This window comes from Anabrus simplex, chromosome 1, assembly GCF_040414725.1.
Source record: "Anabrus simplex isolate iqAnaSimp1 chromosome 1, ASM4041472v1, whole genome shotgun sequence".
Classification (NCBI taxonomy): Eukaryota; Metazoa; Arthropoda; class Insecta; order Orthoptera; family Tettigoniidae; genus Anabrus; species Anabrus simplex.
In genome coordinates this window covers 479995376-480013063 of record NC_090265.1, presented here as the reverse complement: position 1 = coordinate 480013063, position 17688 = coordinate 479995376, and the positions used below count along the sequence as shown (strand labels likewise).

The window sequence follows — 17688 nt, the reverse complement described above, 5'->3', positions numbered from 1 at the left end:
TTGATGGTAGAATGAGTTCTTGGTTCAGGGTACTTACAGGAGTTAGACAAGGCTGTAATTTTTCACCTTTGCTGTTTGTAGTTTACATGGATCATATGCTGAAAGGTATAAAATGGCAGGGAGGGATTCAGTTAGGTGGAAATGTAGTAAGCAGCCTGGCCTATGCTGACGACTTAGTCTTAATGGCAGACTGTGCCGAAAGCCTTGCAGTCTAACATCTTGGAACTTGAAAATAGGTGCAATGAGTATGGTATGAAAATTAGCCTCGCGAAGACTAAATTGATGTCAGTATGTAAGAAATCCAACAGAATTGAATGTCAGATTGGTGATACAAAGCTAGAACAGGTCGATAATTTCAAGTATTTAGGTTGTGTGTTTTCCCAGGATGGTAATATAGTAAGTGAGATTGAATCAAGGTGTCGTAAAGCTAATGCAGTGAGCTCGCAGTTGCGATCAGCAGTATTATGTAAGAAGGAAGTCAGCTCCCAGACGAAACTATCTTTACATCGGTCTGTTTTCAGACCAACTTTGCTTTATGGGAGCGAAAGCTGGGTGGACTCAGGATATCTTATTCATAAGTTAGAAGTAACAGACATGAAAGTAGCAAGAATGATTGCTGGTACAAACAGGTGGGAACAATGGCAGGAGGGAGCTTGGAATGAGGAGATAAAGGCTAATTTAGGAATGAACTCGATGGATGAAGCTGTACGCATAAACCGGCTTCGGTGGTGGGGTCATGTGAGGCAAATGGAGGAGGATAGATTACCTAGGAGAATAATGGACTCTGTTATGGAGGGTAAGAGAAGTAGAGGGAGACCAAGACGACGATGGTTACTCTGTTTGTAACGATTTAAAGGTAAGAGGTATAGAACTTAACGAGGCCACAACACTAGTTGCAAATCGAGGATTGTGGCGACGTTTAGTAAATTCTGAGGCTTTCAGACTGAACGCTGAAAGGCATAACAGTCTATGATAATGTATGTATGTATGTATGTATGTATTTATCATTGTAAAGGATACCATATTAAAGGTGCTAAAAGAAAAGTGGCAACAAGACTTAAAAGCATATGCATTTGCAGATGATGTAGTCATTTGAGGTAACTAAGAGAAAGATGTGGAATAGAGACTGCAAGGGTGGAGGCAGGAGTTCGAGAGATATGGATTAAACCTCAACAAGGCTAAAACGGTGGTGTTGAAGGTGCAGAAAGGTGGCAATCAACCAGAAATCATGCTAAATGGCACTAAGCTGGACAGTGGCACAGAATTTAAGTACTTGGGTAGTATAATGTCCAAGGATAACTTAGCTAAATATGAAGTAAACAGTCGAATCAGCAAAGCAATACATTTTTTACCTCCAAGTAAGACAGCTACTATGGGATAAACAAGTACCACTCAAAACCAAGATGACACTGTATAAATCATACTACACTCCTATCATCACATACAGCCTGGAAACTGCTACATTAACAAGAAAAGACACATAAAATCAGCTTCATGGTCCGTATCGCACTTCAATCTTATGTTAATTTTAAGGACACTTCATCTAAAGCATTACTTTGTCAATTTTATATATTTTTCATCTAAACAGTGTTATGTGGCTGAAGATGTTGATAATATACGAAACATGTACCACTTTTGACCATTAAAAGTTGCCTTAAGCAATCATTGTATCGACTAGGTGGAAAATAAATAAATACTTAATTGTGAAGAAAAGACAACTCGAAACTCCAAGCAGCAGAAATGAAGTTCCTACGCACAATGATCCAGAAGACCAGGAACGATGAAATCAGGAATGACAGTCGAAGACATAGGACTAGAAGACTCCTTACTGCAGAAGATCCAAAAGACAAGACTGAAGTGGTTTGGTCATGTGAAAAGAATGAGTGCCGATAGGTCTGCAAGAAAGGAGTATGAAAGAGAAATAAGGGGAAAGAGACCAGTGGGCAGACCTAGAGAAAATGGACAGACTTAGTGAAGGAGGATGTAGAGGAGAGAGGACAGGATTGGGAGCGGATTGTGAACAAAGAATGGTTCATGGATGGAACAAAATGGAAGGGGCTCATCATCATCGTAGACCAACTCCAGTTTCCCAGGGTTGGTATACGATGATGATATGACGACATAAGACCTTGGGAGGTCTTGGGATTGCCTGTTACTATTTTGTTCCTAATATAAGACTGGGATTTTTGTTTTAAAACCGCAGTCATTTTATTTGGGCAATGTTACGTTTTAAAAACTTCGTATCATTTCCCACTGGTACTGACTTCGGCAGTGAGCACGCTTTCCAGCAATATTTTTTTTCTCTTTCCAATTTCATTGTGATCAGTGATGTGCAGAGTTGAATATAATGCATTTGAGAACTTTTGAATATTGAAACCTACATTCGAAACTATGTACTAGAGTTCAACATAACCTTTAAAAACTGATGTAGACCTAATTTACGCAGTATGATTTCCAGAAACTGACCGCAAACAGTATACCGGTGACCAAATTACAATGGAAGATTTTAAAAAAGAAGGGATTTTGCCATAATGTTCGGTGCTTTTTTTTGAAGAAATTAATATTTCATTGTTGTGATGTTTAGCCAAATAGTTGGTTTTAGTTCGTTCCCAGATTTTGTTTTCCAGTGTTAAAAGGAGTTTTTTTGTCCCTCCAAAAGCAGAGAATAGAGGTTACACTGTATTGATTTTGAATTAAATACAGTAAAACCTTGGAATGCGACTAACTTGGTCTAAGAGTGTTTTGCAAGATGAGCAAACATTTAAAATAATTTGTAACTTGATACGTGAGTGAGGTTCCGCAATACGAGCGTCACGCGTGCCTACGTTTTCCCCTCCCCTGTTCGTTTGTTGAATGGATGAACGAGGTTTTTGGTTCTGTACTGAAGAAATACCTTTCAGAAAATAATCTGCCGCTCAAAGTCTTCCTGGTTATGGACAGTGCTCCTGCTCAGGCCTTGAGGCTTGCAGACTACTTTCTGGAGGAATTCAAGTTTGTAGAGGTTAAGTTCCCTCCTCCCAACACTACTCCACTTCTCCAGCCTATGGATCAGCAAGTTATTTTGAACTTCAAGAAGATTTCGAACTTAAGTTGCTATACACCAAAGCACTATTTCAGCGATGAGCTGGTGGAAGAACATAGCCAGGAACTGACCACCAACGAATTGATGGACCTGCATTGCGAACAACAGGAGGAGGTTATGGAGATCGCGTTCGGGGAAGAGGAGGAGGAAAAGTCAATGGAATCTCTCATTTCAACTGTAATTCGGGATGTGGGAAATGGTGCAAAATTTTGTAGATAAACAACACCCGAATAAGGCTGTAGCAGTGTGAGCGATGAATCGGTTCAATGACAGTGCAATGTCACATTTTCGTGAAATCCTCAAAAAGAGGCAAAAGCAAGTCATTAGACAGGTTCCTCGTTAAAGTTGCATGAAAATAAAACGATTCCAGTGAGCCAACAGATAGCAGTGATTCCGTTAGTGAAATTCGTGCTACACAGTAACTCTTATGTCGTCTCTCGTCTCACACCAACAATGATTCTATTGTAAGGAAAAGTGCACTTTAATTTGTTTTATGTTATATTTTGTTTTAGAAATGGTATGCGAATACATATTTTTGTGTTGTGTACGAATCATCCGCGTTTCAGTTGTTTCTTACGGGAAACTTGCTTTGATATACGAGCTCTTTGGTTTACAAGCATGTTGCCGCAACGAATTATGCTCGCAATCCAAGGTTCCACTGTATTTGTTCTGTGTAAGATCTGCCTTTTTGAAATCCACCCTGATATTCACCTAATCACTTGTCAAGTGTTGTTTCTACTGTGTTCAGCAAGTTTTCGAGAATACCTTATAAGTGATCTGAAGTTGGTATACTCCCCTATAGTTACTGATATTTTGCTTGTCAGTTTTTATGCAATGGGTGTATGAGGGACACTTTCCATTAGTCTGGAATCTTCTCATTTCTCCAAATATCTTTAAAGATCAATTAATTAGCTCTTGAAGGAATTTTAGTTCAGACCCTTTAAGTAGTTCAGCTGTTATAATTGTCCTCTCCACTAGCTTAGTTTTTTTTTTTAGGCTGTTAATTGTTTAATTTCTTCCATGGTGGATGGCATATCTTCTTTTCTGGTAATTTCAACTTACGGTTTGGTTCAGGGCAGATAATTGATAAAATTCACTAGTATTTCAGTTACCAGTATTGTTCGGGCCAATTCTACAATTTTCATCTTTGAAACATATACTGGGGAACTTTAATCTCCTCTTAAAAATCTGATAGTTTCTGGTGCTATTTTTAACAAAACTATCTTGCAATTCAATAAGTTATTGTTTTTGGAAAGATCTTTTAACTCCCCTTGTTATTTATGCAGTGTCCTTTGTTTGAATTGTTCAGTCATCCTTCCTTCTAGAGCATTTACACTTATTCTATTGATTTGTTCTTTAATGTATTTACACATACATTCCACCATAGTTTCCTTTTAGGTTTAGCTAGCCCAAATGTTTTTTTGAGCTGTGTTGCTTATTTCTTTAGACAGATCTGCCACTTTCCATGTTCATTTACTTTTACTTTTTCCTGAAATGCTTCTAATGTTTCATTAATGATTTGTAGCATGTCGTATTTCTTAACTCTTTCCCTCCTGTGATTTCTGAGGGGTAAAATTTTGAGTTTAACTTTAGACAAGTAATGGTCAGTCAAAGTCTCTGCTTCTTTCTACCTTGATGTTCATGATTTCTTTTGTGTTTTATTTTTTTTATATGGCTACATGGTTCAGTTGAAATTCATATAGCATTGGATTTGGAGATATCCATCTTTTAGATTTCCTCAGAAGTTTCTTGAAGGAAGTAGACATTAACTCTGTTTTTCTTTTTTTGTTTGTGTACTGGATATTCTAGTACTATTGCTCTATAAATGCTGTCTCTTCCAGTTTGGGCGTTTAAAGCTTCTAGTGGTATCACTACACTTGATTTTGGAATTGTAGATAGTTGGTCATCTAAGAGATCCTGGAATTCTTCCACTTAATTTGAATTCCTGTTGTCTTCATTTATTGGTGCATGACAATTAACAAAACTATACATTTTATTTTTGCATTTAATTGTGAGGAGAGAGAATCTTTCAGAGCTAGATTTGAATTCTGTTAAATTGTCTATTAATTTATGTACATAAAAAGTTGTACTTAGAAGTGGCATTCCTTTCATCATTTTGATTCCAGGCTTACTCTTAAGATTCTGTAATTTTTTGTCACGGTCACATTCTCATCCAAAAATCTGGTCTCTTGTGCTGCTAAGATCTGAGTTACAATTCTGTGTAGGACTAGTTCAAATTCTTTGTTTACCAACCTTTAGCAAAGAATTTACATTTAGAGTACCTGCAAAAAAATTGCTTGAATTTGTCTGGTGGGATTCCAAGGATGCTCTCATCCTTACTGCAGATGTTAACTCCCCAGAACCCTAGGTCCCAATACATTGCATAACGCAATGGTGGATTTCTCTTCCGAGCTGCCACCTGGGGTAGTGCTTTCTTTCAGCAGCTTTTCCATTCTGCAATAGAAATTGTTTTTGGTGTAGGAATTAGATTCTGAAGTAAGATGGGATTGTTAGTCTGAAATTGTTTATCTTCACTGTTGACTCCACTAGGTTCTCCTGCTCTCTCAGCCATTGAGAAATAAGATTCTTCTTTCGCCCTTGAGACTGTTCAGTTTCTTGATGACCTCCCTCATTTGATTCGCGAGTGTTGACTTGGCATATTCACACCTGTCCTGCACATCTACAGGAACTTCCATATCAGCCATATGGGACGCACTGTGTTGAGTTTGAGGTCCCCTGCCCCAGTGTCTTATGCAGGGATATCTTGAGCTTACTCATTTCAGACCTTAACTCCTACATAAGCTAACTGGGCACAGTTAAGCATCCATTTGAGTCTTTCAAAGAAAAATGCTGGAAAGAATAGAAATTCAGTTAATAATATGATCAAGATCCAATTGTTACCGTTTTTACTTTCTAAGGCGCAGTTAGTCATTACAAAGCTGTGCCCATTTTCCTTCAGTACAGTGCTTGATATGAAACAGCTTTTTGAGTTTGTCCTTTCCTCATTCAGTCTCATTTCTTTTAGATTTTTGTCACAATTTATGCTGTACACTTACTTTGATTTACTGCATAAATCAGTTACTAATATTGTTTTGTCTTGTTTCAGGTTATCCAAACTTTTGCGCGAACTTTGCTCCGAAAAGGGGAACAAAATGATAATCTTCGTTGAAACTAAGAAAAAAGTAGATGAGATCTTGAAATCGATTAGAAGAGAAGGGTAAGTTTTTATGTGCTTAAAGTGTCAAAAATAGTTATTGCCTCCTGCATCATCATAATTTCTTCGCTCCAGCAAGCCGGGTGTGGTTGTGTACGAACCTCCTCCAGTTTGTTCTATCCATTCACAGATGCTGCTCAAATATGCAACACCAGTTCACATCTCTAATTTCGAGGTCCTTCATTATCTGTTTTTCCCAAACATCACGAGGTCTTCCTCTCTTGGTCTCTTCCCAGGAACATTGTGTTCAAAGTATGTTCGAGTCCTGTGAGTGTTCATTCTTTTCTGTGACCATACCATTACAATCTCTTCACTTCTAGAGTCTCCAGCAAGCTTCTTTCTAATCCAAGCTGTTGTCGGATATCCCCATTCCTTATTTTATCCATTTTTGTTTTTTGTAGACAAGAACGGAGGAACTTCATTTCTGTTGCCTGAAGAAGACTCTTTGTCCAGTAAGTGTTGCTGCTTCCAGGCCATACATCAATATAGATATATTTTGTACGAGCTGATCTTGGAAGATAACGGAAATGTTTCATCCCAAAGTATTTGATGTACAGCGTGATAGAATTTGGAAGCTTTCTGTATTGTTACTAATCTCTTGATGTATGGTATTGTCTGATGACAGAACACTACCGAAACACTGGAAGTTGTCTACAATATCCATCTCCTCATCTCCAGTTCTTAGATGCACAGTTGGAGAGTTTGTACTCATCACCAAGCCAACTGTCTTAGTTTTGCTGATTTTGAGACCTAAGGTTGTAAAAGCTTCATGCCAGAGAACTAGTCTAGTTTGTACTTCAGCTTCTGTCTCACTCCATACTGTTACATAATCAGCAAAAACCAGGGCATTAGTTGTTGGATCCTTTCTCTTAACCGCTTGTAAAACTTCATCCTCCTTTGTGATAATAATTTTGGAGATACACTGACCCGCAGCACATACATTATGAAGAGTGAGAATGCCTTGACAATATACACACAATATTGCACCTTAGATGACAGAACCTTAACGGCCAAAGTTCTAAGCTAAAATATTTCACATAGGAGGTTTCGTCCTGGCAGCGATATGTTCCATAGAATCGAAAATATTTTCTTTAAATTATCTAAATTAAATTTTAAAAAGTACTCGCCTAGTCCAGTAGTCAGTAAGCGAAGAACTGTTGCAGTGAACCACAAAATTAGAGGTTAAATTCAGCATCTTAAAACTGTGACAATTTTCATATTTGTAACACACAATGTCTCTGACATGTTTTGTCTGCTCAGTTTTCCACATTCTTCCCCACTAAAGTATCTGAAATTTTTTGTGTCTCGTATAACCCTTAATTCTTACTTAGGCATGAAAGATATTTCTATTTTTGCTTTTGCTTTTCTTTAAATGATTCTGTCATCAGTAGACTTGTTTTTTTCCAACTTAGTAGTGCATTGCAAGAATAAAACAGAAATTTGCACTAATGAAATCTGTTTTCAGTGTGGTTTGTTCACCCAGTGTTTGAAGATGCATCTGTCTGTAAAGTTAATTAAACGTGGGATAAACCTGTTCAAAATTCATTGCATAGTACTTAACAGCATCTACCAAAGTACTGCAGTGGTTAATGGCAGAGGCGGGAGGAAGTGGAATATTAGGCGCCCTACTTTTAAATATTTGTATTCTACTTGATTTCACAAATACTTCTTTTGTATTGGCAATCAATTTATCCACTTTTGCATAAAGTACACAAATTGTTTCACTGACTCCATGCGCAGCGTGTGCTAAACACGTAACGTGGATCATTTTGGGGTTATCTCACTGAAAGTCCCTCTCCAGCTTTATTCATATGAAAAGCAGCATCAGTAACTATTAACTCCTAATCATATTTCGCACTCCCCAGCCAGAATATAGGCATAGCATCATTGAAGACGCGTGCTACAATTGTGATTCACTGCAGAAATATCTTCACTTGCTAAAAGAAAAAGTTAGCTGACTGCACCTCATCTTTTAGAATTCCAGTTATAACATTATTTTCCTTCCACTATTATCACTTGTTTCATCAAACGACATGCAAATTTTTCAGTTTCAACAGTTTTCTAATTTTTTTTTCCCCGTAGCACTTAGGTAGTACTTATGTGATGTTGGTTCGTCTGGAGGTTCTGTATGTGTACATTTCTTAAGAAATCCCCTGAATACTGGATTACTGATTTTTTTAAAGCGGAATGTCTCCAGAAATAAATGCAGTGCATATATTTGTGGAATATTTAGCAACTTGTGACTGTTCTGATGAAGAGGAAGACGACATTAAGGATTCACCAAGAGGAGTTGCCTAGTTGGTTTACTTTTTTAAATGATTTACTGCGGCTATATGCTTGTGCTGACTTCAGTCTTGATTGAATTGAGAATGTTGTTTCTCAACTATGTTCTTTCCACATGCGTTCCAGAAAGTAATTTTGTTATCAGTTCTGAAGGTCTTTGAAGTCGCTTGCATATTGTCGTCAGTGTTCTCAGAAATTTTGTCAGCCGGGTGGCGGGAATGTGTAGCAGGGTGGAGAATACTACGTAAGAAATGAAAATATTTCAATTTATTCCCCTTGGGTTGCCTCTAGAAGGGGGCTTCATTCACTCCATCCCTGACTCTATCGTCACAAAAGGAAAGAAAAATTCCATCTAATCAATACATTTATTTACATGTAAAATATTGCATATCTAGGACCGGGTTCGACCCTTTGTAGGTCATCCTCAGCTATATCAGAGTCATATTTACATTTTTATCTTATGCCTCTGAAGGACGTTCATGACATACTATTTTATACTTTCAATAAAAAACTTTTCTTAAAAAACTAACAAAATTACAAGCATTGTGATAAAATTAAAAACTTTGTCTTATTATATACATGTAATTGTGGCTGAAAGAATTTGTCTTTAAGCTTATTAAGCATTTATCATAGGTATTTTGCTTATTCTGCTGAATTAAGCCCCATTCTATAAATGTGTAATCTTATTTGAGATAAGTTTGTTTATGATTGTGAAGTTATAGCGATAAGCTATCAGTAAAATGTAATGAATAAAATTTGCGTGTTAACTTCAATAAAATATCTTATTACATTTTTACATTAAAGTATTGGAGTATAACAATGCTTTAGGTAGACTATAAATGTGTGTTGATTACTATAAAATTTCACATAAACACACAAAAATATTTTAAAGTGTAATTATTATACATTAGAGTCTAAAATATTTGTTTGCCTTAGTTCTTGCGTTGTTTTATAATGAAATATTGCAACAATTTGAGTTTACATAACGCTAAATATTAAAAATGATGTTTAAATATGCTATATATGGATGGCTTATAAGTCCAATAATTGTCAGTTCCTTGTTGTGCAAATTACAAGTTCCAATATGCGATGTTTGTTTTCTGTGAAACACAAATGTCTATTAACTGAAATGCTTATTGTTTACTTCAAAAGTTTTTAGCACCTAAAATGTCATGTAGTATGGCCAATGTATTAGTGACACTGAAATATATCTAAAAATATAGTTGTTGGCCTTAATTCTTGCGTTATATTTTGCACCATTTGCCTTTTACTTAAGAATTTTGATATTATTCTATGCCATATATTGGTCTTTGAGTTCCATTTGTAAATGACAGCACTTTCTTATGCTTACAAAATGGATCAATACAATTTCAAATTCAAAGCTTTGATACGCGTTACTTACGCACTATGTGTATGACTCAACCACTTGTTTACTGTCTTGAACATATTCTGGCCTAACTTCTGTTCTGGAGTTTTCTCCCATCAAATACCGTAAAAGTTGGTGGTTCCTTTTCCTTTTTGAGGTTGGTAAAATCTGTAAGTCGAAATGAGTGAAGTGAATTAGATTTCAATTAAAGTGTAATTTTGTGTGAATATGTAAAGCCTGAAATAATCTACTTACTGCTGGGTATTTGAGATGACTTTTTTGGCCGTCTGTCGCGTATTGTATCTCGTACTGATGGTTCTGGTGTTGTCTGTTGTGAGAGGGGCGGAGGGATAAGTAGGGGAGGTTTCTCCGTGTGTATGGACGGAGTCATGAAGGCTCGCTGTCGGCGCCGTAGCTTGTGTATGACGTCGTTTGTTGACTAGTCTGACGTCATTTTTTAAGACGGGAACAATTTTATTAAACAAAATATTTGTTTTTTCAGATAGCTCAATAATGTTATAGTTGGGATTTGCATACTGATCAAATGTTATATATAATTCTTCGCTTATATTAAGCAGAAGACCTTTAGGTTTTATATTTAATATTTTCAAATAATTACCTATATTCGTAAATTTGTGCTTGTGTTCATGCATGTGCTGCCCTATTGCCGAGAAATGATTATGCCTAATGGCATTCACGTGCTCATTGTATCTAATCGTGAAATATGCCTGTATTATTAAAAGTGAAAGTTGCGTAATTTTTTTGGGGTTGATCTGGTTTCGTCAGAGCAGTATTGGGCCGTGATTTGAACTTACGAATAATGGAATTAATAATTTCTTTTCTATAACTTTTTTTGAGCTATTTCATGAATTAGCTGCAGTTCATCGTTGAGATCTGCTTTTTTATGTGGATTAGGGTGATTAGAATCCATTTTTATGTTAGATCTAGGTAATTTAGTTCACTGTTATTCTCGGATTCCTTAGTAAATTGTATACATTTATCTATGGCGTTTATTTTATCCAATATTGCATTATCGTTGTCGATGATGACGAAGACGACATCCACAAATCTGCACCAGAAAAATATTCCTTCTATTTTGCTAAATGCAGTATGTTCTAAGTATGTTCTATGTATATATCCGCTATTATACCGGAGGCAGGTGACCCCATAGGTAGACCTGTTTGTTGGTAAATTGTATCGTGAAATTTAAAAAAATTGTTATTGACTGCAAATTTGAGTAATATCATAAATTCATCAATTTCCAAAGTACTTAGTTTGCTGTGTGTTTTGAGATTTGTTCTAATTATGTTTATGGTTTTGTCAGTGGGGATATTTGGATACATATTCGTTATGTCATAAGAGGCTATGGAATGATATTTTTCTAACTGTAAGTTCTTTTTTTTTTTTTTTTTTTTTACAAAAATCTATTGAGTTTCATATGCTCTTATTGGCCTGAAAGGAGTAGTGATTTTTAAGAAATTTCTGAATAAATTTGGAAAGATTATATGTGGGACTAGATATGTAATTTACTATGGTTCTCATAGGGGTGTTTTCTTTGTGAATTTTGGGGGGGGCTTTTGCATTCGGTAACTGGGATTCATTATTATTAAGCTATTTGCTTTTGCTTCGGTTAGTAAAAAACGTATAAAAAACGCGCAGCTCTTTGGGTGCTGGGGGAACTGACTCTATCGAATGACGGGAAACAGGCTGTGGATTTTCATTTTTCAGGGCATTGGCAGTAATACCAGACAGGCAAACTGCAAAATTGAATTCTTTTAGTGTTATTACCATGAAAGACAACCGTTTTTTGAATTTCTACTGTTCTTCTACTCCTTCATAACACCTCAGCCTTTGTGGGTGAGGTTAACTTCCGAAAGTAACCAGGGGAACCTGACCCCTACAGAGCGCGTCCCCAGCTGGCAGATAGGGGGCCACTACAATATGTGGGGCTGGTTGAAATACCCAATACAACCTGCGGACCAACAGGTAGCACAATTCTTGGGGCTTTAAAATACTGGGACACCCTCTTTCCAGGGGTCATAAATATGGAGGGCCCCTGCCCCGGGTTATGGGTGAAGTCCTTAATGACATCTAAGGCGGAGAAGATAGGTATGATGGAGATGGCAGAAGGGTCAAACCTGTAGTAGCTGTCTTCATGTTAGGGGATGCCTAAGTTTGAACCTGGCAGTAGGTATAAAATGCCTTTGGGTGTGGCGAGCCCATCGTAACAATAGCCTATATGGATAAAACAGATATGGTGCCTCAAAAGGTTAGGGCGTCCCCTGCTAAAAGCAACGCGCAGCTCTTTGGGTGCTGGAAAAACTGTGAGAAGTGGGAAACCAGCACCAAACTACATCAGGATTGCAACAGTAAATGTCCTGACACTGACGGGAAAAACAGAACTGTTTGACTTCATGAAAGAAAAAGATATAGCCATACTTGGACTGTGAGAGACAAAGAAGAGGGGTGCATGAGATTCCTCTGAAAGAAGGATACAGGGTGTATTACAGCGGAGGACCTGAAGGAAAAAATGGAGTGGCCATCATACTTCGAAAAGAAATCCAAGAAAATGTGGAGTCTATAAAAGAGGATGATGGTGATGATACTCCAGTTTGAAAATGGCATGAAAGATCTATTCTAGTTGTATGTCCCACAAACGGGTCGCATAGATGAACATCTCAGACTTTTTAGAGGAAGTAGAGAGACAGAAGACGTGCTGTTGATGGGAGATCTAAATGCACAAGTTGGAATGGAAAGACAAGGAAAGGGAGACGACGTAAGGCTTTTTGGATATGAAAATGTAAATCCAGAAGGCAAGTTGTTGGTGGATTTTTGCATGAAGGACCAAATGATTGTTGGAAACGCCTGGTTTAGGAACAAGGACAGTTAGAAGATAACTAGGTATGGTAAGGAGATAGACGAACAAAGACCATGATTGTTTATATAATCAAGAAAGAACACCGGAAGAACCTTTTAGGATGAAGGCGGCATAATATTACCAAAGCCAGAAGAAATAAGACGGATGGAGAGAGTATTGCAGAAGTTGCTGAACATGAGAACAGTCATTCAACGGACCCCAGGAAAGGCAATTAGTTGATTAAGAAATTACAATGAATGAAATTGAAATGGCAGTAAGAAAGATGAAGAATGGGAAACCTCCTGTAATAGATGGAATTTCAGTGGAGATGATAAAGGCAGCTAGAGATGTAGGCCTGCAGTGGACATTGTCTGCGAGAATAAGGAGGTCCCTGATGATTGGCAAAAAGTAATAATCATCCCAATTTTCAAGAAAAGTGATAAGAAAGTATTGAAGAACTACAGGGGAATTACTGATATCCCATGTTGCTCTGGTAATGGAGAGGTTACTGGAAAGTAGGATAAGGTTGAGGGTTGAAAATTAAAGGAAAATCAGTTTGATTTCAGAAGTGGAAGGTCAAAAATAGAACCCATTTTCAATATGAGACAACTAATGGAAAAGCAATGGGAGTATGGTGATGACATTCATTGACATTGAAAAGGCTTATGACAGTGTCCCCTGGACTAAAGTTCGGGACAGTCTGGTGCGAAAAGGAATTGGACAGGGATTAATAAAAATGATCGTGGTAATGTACAAGGAATGTTGTATAGTAATCGCCCCGTAAGGATATACCCCAGAAAGTAAATATCGCCGCCCGATGCTCTTCTTTTCTCTTTTTTGTAATGGCTGATCACTGCTGCCAACCTGCCTGGTTACATATTAAAATCACCAGACATAACAATAACAAACTAACCTCAATGTAAACACCGATAATGAATGTGTCCCTACCCTAGTAAATGCTAAAAGTTAAGATGAAATAAATCAAAATATTCATAATTAAGTCGGTTTCCACGCTCAATGAGGAATTAAGGAAATAAACACACTTTCTCACTCAAATTAATGTTACATGTATCTGTCTTTATTTTGATATACAGTAGGCGTACTAACCATATTCTTGAAAAGAGGGGCGTGTTAAACGATACAATTTATTTAATAAATCTTTGCAGTGTGATTTTCGAAAGTTCCAGACATCCAATGACTTCCCTTTCTTTTGCGCGAACATTTCCTTCTCTCTTCAATACCGGTAACCAGTAAGGAGAGAGATTACTGGGCATATTTTCAGCCTGCCGGCTGGTTATATCTTCAAGCTTCAAGCTTCAAGCTTACCATTCTGCCAAGCTCCAGCATGAACCATAACCAGTCTTCCTCCCTCAGACACAGGTCGACGAATTACTCCTTGAACATCATGTCCAGATTTGTGTGGTTTATTCCAGGAGTATGTGGGCGACCCTGAAAGAGAAATGCACATTTGAAACCAAAGACACCTGATGAAGATAAATTATTCTAAGATTTTTAAATAAAATATAATATATATAACATATATATTCACCACTACCCTGTAAGAATACACACACAGAAATATATTACATACACATACACCGTACGTCAACAGGAATACACAAAGGTTAAGTCTACAAACCGTATCGAAGTCGACACAAGACATGGTATAGGCCTACATGATTAGGTTAGGTTAGGTTCAGAATGAAATACTGCTCCATTTGAACTGATTGTCATTATGTCAGAAACTTATAGAAACAAGATAAAAACGAACACTTACCCCAGTTAATAATGAAACTCTTGCCATTAGCTTCGTATCACTGCGACTGATACCTTCTTCGTCGTAGTTCGTGTTTCAATTGCTCGTAGCAATGTACAAGCATTTCTTGACCTGATGTTTGTAAAGGCCGTAACCTTGCTTTCCTTTTCAGAGGAGTTCTTGCGGATTTTTCTTCCTTCTTAGACATCCCAATCGAATTCTGTTCGTATAAGTATGGGACGAAATAGGAACGTAATTAATAAAATGTCGTGCTCATTATTTCACACAAACTATGTTATTAAGTGCATTATCCGAACATGCCACAATTCTACTTACCTGGTATTAGCCAAATAGATTTACAATCCCACAGAAAAAGAAAATATTCTTTAAATATTCTCGCAAATGTATCATTAGTGACTTTAATACCAATGCGGTGGCAACACGCAATTCACGCTAGAACAGTGATTGAACGTTGCCAACGTGCCAGATTAACGGTAAATGTAAGACGTCGTATCGGCAAGTAGGGTCCCTAAACTGTATGGTTACCAACACTGAAAAAGACCCAACAGCAAGAAAAGTTACTATAAATCAATACTTTAATATTACAGGGGAGAAAGGGTAAGGTTGCACCCTTAGGGTACGTCCTTACACGGGGACGACTATAGTTACGTGCAAACACAAGTTGGCAGGACAAGTTGGTTCAATATCACTAGTGGGCTAAGACAGGGAAGTGTTCTATCACCAATCCTGTTTGCAGTACTAATGGATGACATCATGAAAACAGCAAAAGCAGTGTATGATGGAAGAGAAATGAACATGTTTGCAGATGACATTGTGATTTAGGGAGAAGACAACATGAATGTTCAAAAACAGTTGGATGTGGTGAATGGAAAGATTGAAGATTGTCGATTGAAAATAAGTGTAGAAAAGAGTAATACTCTTAAGATTAGAGGGGAGAAAGAAGGGAAAGGTCAGAGTAGACTTACCGACAAACCCCTGGAAGTAGTGGAGATGTTCAAATATCTGAGGAGTGAATTAATGGAGAATGCTCGGCTGGAAGCTGTTTCTATCACAGTGTAAGAAACATGTTATGGGACAAAGACGTGCCAATGGAAGCAAAGGAAACTATGTACAAGATGTATTACATACCCATAACAACTTACGGAGCAGAAACTTGGACAGTGACAAAGTGACAAAGAAGGATGAGAGATGAATACAGGCAGCAGAAATAAAAGTTCTTGAGGAGTATGATACAGAAGAGTAGAAGAGACAAAATAAGGAATAAGAAAATCTGGGAAGAAATTGGAGTGGAAGAAATGAATGATAGAATAGAGAAGAGCCAATTAACATGGTTTGGGCGCACAAAGCGAATAGATGATGAAAGAATGCCAAAAAATGTGATGAAAATGCAAATGCAAGGAAGGAGAGACCGTGGACGTCCACGATAGAGATGGAAGGACACAATCCAAGGCAGTATTAGAGAATGATACCTGGACTGGGACACAATGTTGGAGTGGTGGTGGAAAGGCCAAAGAAAGTGGAGAAGAACCATATTTGCTCCTACCCGGCTACAGCTGAATAATGGGAAATGATGATGACTGTGGCTCACTATCTCGAGCACAGATCGAGTGCTTGCATGCGATTCCACGCTTGCGTACAACACTATGTGATATTCAAAATAAACTTCGATATAATTGGTGCAATTATGCTGACAATAATGAAGATTTATCATCTAAATAAAGTGTTCTGCAGTATTTACATTTTAATTTGGAGCACCCAATGACTCAAATATGTATTAATGTTATGTAAGTAGCACTTATGTAGGTTATGTTAGCCGGGTGTTCGTAAAAACGGCAGGGTGGTGCGCCCATTAAAAGTCCCTAGGGAGAACACTGGTCGTAAACATGCAGCGTCAGTACTCTTTACTTTTCCCATTCCGAACCACAAGCATCCATCTTGATTACTGGAAACGAATTAACTGACTGGTACAATAATGGCAAAGCAATGGACTAGATACATGTGAAGTAGGGGATTCCCGAAATGGTAAGTCCCGATGAATGATGCAAGCGTTGAATTCTCGCGCTGGCTGGAAGGATAACAGCAGCTGCATCATAACAGGAGTGTTCACTAAAAAAAACTGTCAAAAAATTAGTTCAGCTTTGTTATAGTAAAAATATGTAATATATCAAAAATATTTTTTTTTTAAATGAAATTGTGTTTTTGTGTGATATGAAACTCTGTGTGTTTAATCCAGAGGTCTCAATTCAGCTTTCCTGTAAGTATGGAAGTCGTAAGTACTAGCAAAAAAAAAAACACTTTACCTAGAAGCGAAGTGCCCTAATGGTGACTGTTCTTACATCTACGTACTCCTTTAGCCCTATGAGTACCAGCATGTAAACCTGCATTTTGTCGTCTATGGATTAAATGCTTATTTTGCAAAATAAAATTTGTTTTTAGTATGTATTATCTGAACCAGGTATCGACTGTTTATTTACCTGTGATGTCCCGTTTTATGCTAATTTTCAAATTTCAGATATGGGAGAGGATACAATAAGTGAAAATTTCACATAAAGTAGGTTAGGTTGGAATGGTTTAGAAGCACAAAAGGAGCATCTAGTCTTTAAATTCACACACAATAGTTACTTAAATCTATACCTCATTGAAGCAGAAAGTGGCATTAACACCTTTTAAACAGTTTTATCAGCCCTCGCCTTAATTATCACATCTGATCAATCACATGATTAAAATCTGTGCCACAGCTGCGAAGTCCACACAGAGTTCAAAGCTCAGTCCAAAATTTTGCAACAAATCGGCGAAATTCAATCACTTTATTGGTATAATCTGATGGAATCGTAATCTATGAGCTTCATACCCGTATTGATAATTCACACAAATGCAAAGAGGAGAAGAATTCCACCTAATCAATACTTTTTTATTATTGTTATTAAAAATGCAGGACCGGTTTAGACCCTAGCGGGTCATCCTCAGCTGAACACACACTTACATATAACACATCGTACAATTGCGAACATTACCATATCTAAAGAGGAATATCATGTGACGGCAACATGTCAGTTTGTACTCATGAGTAGGGCATTCGTCAAATTGGAAGTAAGGTGTATGTTATCAT

At 37.3% G+C, this 17688-nt stretch overlaps 1 protein-coding gene across 7 annotated transcripts in view; it reads left to right on the top strand.

Annotated features, from left to right (window-relative positions):
* LOC136856974 (uncharacterized) overlaps nt 1-17688 on the top strand; it is a 247585-nt gene that overhangs the window by 131124 nt on the left and 98773 nt on the right. For all 7 annotated transcript variants that reach the window (XM_067135292.2, XM_067135289.2, XM_067135288.2 and 4 more), the window contains one exon: nt 6189-6299. In XM_067135292.2, coding sequence (XP_066991393.1) covers nt 6189-6299 — 111 coding nt within the window. The remainder of the gene's footprint in view (nt 1-6188; nt 6300-17688) is intronic.